The sequence below is a fragment of the Sitodiplosis mosellana genome, unplaced genomic scaffold (genome assembly GCF_009176505.1).
Source record: "Sitodiplosis mosellana isolate CC-2019 unplaced genomic scaffold, AAFC_SMos_1.0 Smas_scaffold_18, whole genome shotgun sequence".
Classification (NCBI taxonomy): Eukaryota; Metazoa; Arthropoda; class Insecta; order Diptera; family Cecidomyiidae; genus Sitodiplosis; species Sitodiplosis mosellana.
Genome location: NW_022595260.1, coordinates 506,054 through 514,178, shown reverse-complemented (window position 1 = coordinate 514,178; position 8,125 = coordinate 506,054). Strand labels below are relative to the sequence as shown.

At 34.7% G+C, this 8,125-nt stretch overlaps 1 protein-coding gene across 3 annotated transcripts in view; it reads left to right on the top strand.

Moving 5' to 3' along the window:
- Positions 1–577: 577 nt before the first annotated feature.
- The window catches only part of LOC129568366 (collagen alpha-5(IV) chain), a 32,580-nt gene continuing 25,032 nt past the window's right edge, over positions 578–8,125 (top strand). Inside the window, exons 1-5 of one of the 3 annotated variants that reach the window (XM_055446095.1) lie at positions 578–674; positions 1,052–1,464; positions 1,559–1,771; positions 6,211–6,393; positions 6,467–6,512. In XM_055446095.1, the coding sequence (XP_055302070.1) occupies positions 1,658–1,771; positions 6,211–6,393; positions 6,467–6,512 (343 nt within the window). In that variant the 5' untranslated portion in view covers positions 578–674; positions 1,052–1,464; positions 1,559–1,657. Of the gene's footprint in view, positions 675–1,051; positions 1,772–3,223; positions 3,409–4,101; positions 4,547–6,210; positions 6,394–6,466; positions 6,513–8,125 lie in introns of those variants that run through there. The other 2 variants (XM_055446096.1, XM_055446094.1) reach the window with 2 other exon arrangements.

Here is an 8,125-nt window from a genome sequence, read left to right as displayed (position 1 = left end):
TCTTGGCCATCAACAGTTTTCCAATTTTCACACTTTTCTTCATTTTCCTGAAAAACCAATATTTTTTCCTTTAATTATTCATCAAAATAAACCAGTAAAAAAAATTCCCAGCTCTACGAAAAATTTATGCAGTTGAGGATTAATGCATTCGTCCGTTTGCACCGTCCGTCCTGGGAATAATGTCACTTATACCTTTGTTACAATCGGTTTCGAATACTGCTGGAATGAATAAGAACAACGTTTAGTCTGCCGACTTCTGAATGCACCTCTTGGTGCAGTGGGGAAGACACGAATAGTAGAATTCATCCAAGTATATGTTAAATGTGCATTTTCAGCTGTTTCTATTTTCATTCGGCATGTATATGCAGCGAATGAGTCGATGCGCGCGCATACTATAAACAGAAAATAGTAGACAGAACGAATGCGAGTATATTCTTATTGGATCTGTAAGTTGAAACATCGTAACATCGGTTACGTCGCTTCTATTTTCACATTTTATTGCTTTTTCAACATTATTAGATTTTGGTGCATTTACCATTCATATGGCATTCCAGAATGTTTTCATGTTTTTAGTTTTGGTTCTGATTGCGAATCGGAAGGATCCTTTTTTCATGGGGAGGAATTTATTCTTGGATTCGCATTTTGTTCTGTTTTGGTAAACCTGCGAATTTTAGGTAAGCTTTTAGTCAATTGTTTTTCGTTTAGAATATATTATTAAAAGGAAAGAAAAAGTGAATGAAAAAAATGAGTCGATAAGTTGGAAGAAATTCCACATCAAGTGAAAATATATGAGTGACATGCTATCTTTTGCTAAATATCTTCTGTGGCTACTGGTATTTTGTTTCTGTCAATGACGATAAATAATTTTAATAATCGTAAGAGTGTACAACATTACTTAAACACTTGCCTGGCTTCATAGCAATTACAAATGATTCAGTTTCAGTTACTTAATCAGTTAAACACTTGTCTCCGTCTGACTGATCATGAAGCATCATATACATATATATATATTTTGCTTTGCTTTATCTCCTTTATATTCTATACCAACCAGATTCGACTGCAGAATACGTCATTTTTATCAGGAGCAGCGAACCAGCGAAGATCACGTATATACATAATACATAAAACTGTGATGATCAAGTAACCACGACTACAACGACGACGAAAGAAAGAACTTTGCGAAAAGTTAGACTTTACGCCTTTCCCGTCGTTCGTCACTTATTTTTCGCTTCGTTCCATCGTTTCTCCGCATGTGCGCTCCGTTAATCAACATACTATAAACTTATGTTCCCTTTTCGATTCGTTTGATAAAGGAATACAAATTTAGCAAATTTGGTTGTGTTGGTTCGCCGTTAGCAAATTCCAGCAGCATTGTTAATGCATATGAATCTTGAATTCAATTCCAGTCGATCAGTTGTTCTTCAGTTTTCGTCGGAATCGGTCGATTTATTATACAAAGAACTTGTGGGGAATTTATTTTCTATCTCTAAAAGAATAAAAATAGAATTCATTATTTCCCATCGTTGAAAAAATATTTTTTTTTCGAGTTTTTTTACAGTGCAGCTTTGTGAAACATATTTTCGTGGATAAAACAATAAACTTTTAAGAATTGATGGGCATTTTTCAAATGTTCTAAGTGATCAAAGAAATAACAAAAATGAGATCGTCTGCAGGCCAAATGGGCCTAAAGACATTGTTTAAATTCAATGAGATTCGATTAATATCATGGATCGTGTTCGGTTTGATGTTACTCGACGTTATAAATGCAAAGGTAAGGAAAAAATGCAGAAAAGAAGAACGTGGAGAATCATTACTGTTTTCCGCTCAAGTTTACATAAAATAAAAATTCAGTGTAAATGGTTTCAAATGTTGTGCTGATTAAGGTTTAAAAAATGGTTGAAAAAAATCATATTTCAGAGAGTGTGTGTAGAGTTTCCATTTTCATAAATAGTTAGAGCAGAGAGTTCGTATTGCGGTAGTTGTACAACATTTCCTGTAGCCTTGTCACATTCATTATCAAAATTTGGCCCAAGTGCCAAATAAAAAAAGACCATTATCAACGACAGAAAAGCCGTTTAGTTGCTAAAAGTGCCAAATAGCACACAGAAACCCGCATTTTAATCTCATCAGAAGTATATCAAGAACAGTAAGCTACACGTTTGGAATCAAAATGGATTAACTTTGTGTTGACCTCTTGGCTTTTGACGCAGCAGGCACAAAAAAGAACATATCACATATAAATACTCGGAACACTTGATTAGAACGATTTTTTTCAACAGTCGATTGCTGTATTATAAACGCTCTATAATCCGAACTGAACGTTTATTTATCAAGCCTCCTTTTTTGTTTCAATCAAGTTGCTAAGACGCGCTCGAACATTATTTCACCATATGTTGACGGCGGTATTTAAATTAATATGCTTCAAGTGACCGCCGCTGAATTTGCTACTTGGCTATTTTTTTCCTGTTACACTATTTATAATGTATGGAATGCAAACGTTTTGAATTTCGTACACAACACAAGGCGCTCATATTTATTCTTTTGCATTCGCATGAAAGCCACCAAAGTTTTTTTTTTTGTTTCAAGCGAAATCAATTTAAATTGTTTATTCGATCCACTCTCATGCATTTATGACTTGCAACTGACTGTTTTCGTAGCAATCATTTTCACTCGCATCTCGACAAACATCGAAAAAGTATGAAAGTGAACTTCATTAGTGTTGTAGTCGGCCGATGTTTATAATTCTCAACATTGTTAGTTAGATGCAGATGAGCTTGTTTTACTATTGCCTCCGTTGCTACTATATACATAATTCTTCTTTCTTATGAGATGACCCAAAAAATCATCATTCTTATACAAAAGAAGAGAGTGAAATATAATGCTTGCATGGTCTCATCAGAATATGCAACAATAAACGATACATTCGCTTAATTTATCTTGCAGAATACGATCTGCCAAGTGCATACTTTTGCAAATTACATGCTTCGTATTTGTTTCACTTCATTCATTTGGACACTGTGTGGCACACGAGTGCTTGCAATCTGTATCGCTTATGAGATCATTTTCAACTAAAATGTGACGACAGTTCTAGCCTTTTTAAATATTTTCAAGTGTTTTGCGGGGCATATGGCATATCCTTTATATATTTTCTGAATAATATTTATGCATTATATATCACCGACCTCATATGCTATTATTCAATCACATTTCATCATCCCACTAGCCAGTCAACGAACAAACAACTACAGATGTGAACTGAATGTATTAACATGAACTGCAATTTCCGTGATGTTTTCAAGATTCCTACAATATAATTTCAATGGAAACGATATTATTTTTGGTCATAAATTTCAAAAATATTTTCGTTTAGGACCAAATTGATAGCAAAACAAGGTTGAAGAATAGATAGTACGTATGAGCTCAAATAAATACAAAAATTAACTGAATCTATTTTAAAATTAGATCATAAGGTTGTGATCTTACGTTTAATCAATTTTAACCGGCAAAGTCATAATGCATACTAATAAATCTTTGACAATGTGAAAGCAGTCGCAAACCGATTTACTTCCTAATTTCATCAATGAATTTCAATTTGGTTTCATTTTTTCCTCCCTCTCTTTCTCGGTTTTTCTCTTTTCAATGAAATTTATTGTGCCAAATATTTTATTATAGAGTGATAAGTGAGAAGCATAGAGCGAATGGCGTAATCTGGGTTGGGTGTGATAATGTGAGAATAAATTATATATTTTGTTTAAAATAAATATCAATGAATTGTTTGCCTACAAACTTGCATCCGGGCAAAACGGGTTTTAATTGCATAATTTGCTTATTTCGGTAATTCAAATGTCTCCAAGTGGAAGTTTGTCGATCCGTTTCGTCCGGTTCGCACAGCGCTGGTCATTTATATCACAAATGCTTTACACTTATACCAGGCCCAATTCAGGAAGAGGAATGGGGAAAAGGCGCAAAAATCGTCGGCTCTCTTATCTGTTCTTGCTGTTTGCCATTCATTTCCACGTTAATTCGCTTAAAAAATGCTCTTTTTTTATTCTGATAAAGCTCCGTTTAATCATTTGGATTTCGTTGTGTTGGTTAGCCGTCGCCGCATAATCACATCGTACGTGAGATTCTAGTTGAAGTCCAAACATTCAGTTCAGATTCAACGCTCGACAAAATTGGTCGTTTACTGAAGAAAAAAAGAAAGTGGTCAACCATATACTATCAGTGAGAAGTGGTTATTTCTTTAGTCTTGGTGGATTTATCCCATCATTGACTTAGCATTTTTTACGCTTAATGTGGGACTTGATATACTTTAACCTAAATTGTGAATAAATTTGGCGCTTTTACGAGGGCTTGTAGGATTAGAGTAGTGAACAATTTTTTTTTTTGGATAAATGACAACACGATTGCGTACACAAAAACAGTGAAAATGAAATCTACAGCAGGCCAAAAAAGCCTGCATAATTTCTTTCAAACAAACCATACGGCTCTACTTGTAATCTGTTTTATATTTATTAGTGTTGTGGAGTGTAGAAATGCCACAAAGGTGAGAACTTTCTCGCACACATATTTCAAATAAACATATCGCACAATACAATTTCAAATTCGAGCTTCCAATTGATTATCTATACATTATCGAAGTAGTGCAAGTGTCATACTTCAAATACGTTAAATCGTGTTCAGTTCAAAAGTGGTCAAAATGAAAAAAAAAATCTGATGCTAAAATAAAATTCAAAATTATTAATCGAAGGAGTAGTATGAACAATCAATATGTAGTTTATTTAATTGGAAAAATGAAATTTGAACAAATTTCATTTCATAAGATTAATTACACAAAAAGAATACATGTTTAAAATAGTGTGGTTTGTGGGATCCAATTGTGGAATTAGTTGTATAATCAGTTCATTTCCGAGAGCTGGTGCTGCTATCAGTGTTGTGCTTCCTTTTCAAAATAAAGTGACCTAAAAAGGTTGTTTAGAAATCAAGAAATATGCTTGTGGTATACATTTTAAATCTACCAACTATTTGTTTCAATTCATGATCGGCAAGCAAAAACCAAATCTTTATGAAAGTTGGAAGAATAGAAATAATGTTGTTGCACATAAAGCAATGGTTTCAGTCTTTCGTGTAAATTGGATAATATATGTGGCGCATACGCAAAGCGATTCACATGAATTGTGGCAACTATTCTGGTATTTGAATAATGAAAATGCATAACAAATGCACTTATTGTACATCGCCGAGTAAAGATTTATGTGAGATTATCATGTGTTTGTATCTGTACCGCCTTCAATATTCCCGGAAGCAACCAATATAAATGCGTGATATAACAAAACCAAATTCTTGGACATAGTTTTATGCAAAAAATAGAATTGTGAAATTCCACAAAGATTTTTCCAGAAGAAAAATACAAAAAAAAAACACACAAACACACGCAGTGTGTACTGAGCCATCCTGTTTAATGTTGAGAGTTAAATTATGATGTCTTTTGTACACACTCAAAGTTAGTGGAAATAATCAATTTTCGAAATCGTTAAATGATGACTGACTGAGCACACATTTTCCGGTGTGATTACATTTCTAAGAACGGAAGGTTCTTTATTTTTAGAAATGAGCAACAACAGCAATAAACGAGCAACTTGAGCAACTTTATCTACAATTTATACCGCCCATATATACACAATATAGTATAATGTATGTCAATCAATCCTATACTACTTACTGCTGTTGAGTGAAAACTTTTGCGCTGTACAATATACATGTACTACACTCAGTACCGTTCTCTGCATATACGTATGAATGATAAGAGGGCAAAAATCACATAAAACTACAAAAAAAATCGGTTGGTTATTCATATTTCAGGCGACTATGAAGACGTTCAGCTCTTCTTTTGGTAACGCTCTTCATATACGCGTGAAATGAAGTCGAAAAGAAAATGTCGAAAGAAAAAGCATTCAAAACAAAATTATGATATTAAATTTTATGCGTGGCGTAAATCGATTTACATGGAATAATACGAATTTATTACGTACATTAACACAACGTGCTTATTTCATCGATCATATCGGTATGATCGTGTGCAGCGTGTTCCGTAGTGTTTCACGCGTTTTGTACATTGAGAAAGAAAGTCAACATTTTTTTTGCAACCGTTTACACCGAAAATCTGTACAAAATTTGACTTATTTATTAATGAACTCAATATACTTTTAGGAATGTAATAAAGAACCGTGCAAATGTGATGGAATCAAAGGCACTTTGGGTTCACAAGGACCTGCTGGCGTACCTGGGCAAGAAGGCGCCCCTGGTGAAGTTGGATATGATGGACCACCTGGCCGACCCGGTGAAGTCGGAGACTATGGTGAAATTGGGTCGCATGGTGAAAAAGGATACAGAGTATGTAATTCCCAAGAGACACTTGGTGTACTACAGAAACACTTACACCTATTACGTTTCCACAATGTTTTAGGGAGAACAAGGGGAGCCCGGATATAGAGGAGCACCCGGAATGCCAGGTTATATGCGATAAATACATGATTCAATCATCCGTACGCGATTGCTTGAACGAGACCGCTTCTTCTTTTTCACAATACGGATGCCGCCATTGTTATAAAAATGTTGAAAAATGAGTGCGTTTAGTGAAATGCCAATATCGGTGTAAGGCCATACTAAATAAATATGTTTTTGAAATTCGTATCAAATTGGTATAAATGAATATACACCACAGGCCATAAGTTTGGATACCCCTATGAATGAATTTGGCCCAAAATTTTTAAATTTCAAACCGCTTGTTCAATCTCAACGTGCTATGCGTCGTTGGAAAGGTCTCGGAGAGTACGTATCATTTTTGGTATTAAACATCAAAATCGGCCAGCTTTTGGCCAAGATATGGCTGATTGAAGATTTCGGCCAAAAATTACAAACGGCCATATCTTGGCCAAACGCCGGCCGATTTTGATGTTTAATACCACAAATCACATCTACTTTTCAAGACCTTTCCAATGGCGTATATAACTTTTTAATCCGATGGCCCGTTTAAGACTTCGATTTTGGCTCCCACAGCTCAAAGGCCAAAAGATGGCCATAGGCCGGCCAAATTTTATCTTCCAAATCATCCATTCGGTCAGAATTTCGATATATTTTCATGTCCAATACTAAATTTCAAGTGAAAATGTTCAAAAAACGTAGAAACAAACGTTTCATAGGGGTATCCAAACTTATGGCCTGTGGTGTATGTTTAATGGATAATTTGGTGCATACGGCTCAGTGAAATATGGCCACGTGAATTTAGGCCGCAATCAGATATGGCTCCGTATGGATCCGGCTCTTTTATGGCCCCAGCGGGGTAAAAAAAATTTATAACGAAAAATGAAAAAAATGGCAAAAAAATGAAAAAAATGGCCCGGTTCATGGCTAAGGTGACCAACCGTACGGATTTTCGCGGGACAGTACGGATTTTTTCGTGTACTACTTTAAACGGATTTGTACGAATTTTTAAACATTTTTGACGGATTTGTACGGATTTTCAACGATTTTAGTCCGTGTGCGGATTTTTCGGTTCAAAAATCCGTACAAATCGAAAAATGTACGGATTTTTTCTTTGGAGAAGTTGGTTACCTTATTCACGGCGGCCTAATTTCATTTCATGAAATGAATTTTGACCGCGGCGGTTTTCTGATCGTGGCCTAAATTCACGCACCTTAGAAAAAATGTTTATTTATAATATACATAGAATGAATTTTAAAAACATATTTATTTAGTATAGCCTTACGCGGATATTGGCATTTCATTAAATGCATCCATTTCTCAACATTTTCATAACAATGGCGGTGTCCATAGTGGGGAAAAAAAGAAGCAGTATAATCAACAAAAAATGTATTGGTTTGCATACGGATGTATTCAATTACCATTATCCTTTTTTCGAATTAAACAGCACCTTGTAGCTTGAATACAATTTCCGGATTTTCTCAATTATATTGATGTTTCAAAATTTTTCGGGATATCTCCGTTTTTGTGTTATTATCCCACCCATCAACAGTTACAAAATCCCACGCATATGAATAACCTACACATTAAATAGCAATATTGTGTGTAGCATTTTAATTTACAACTTTTACGAATCATCTTT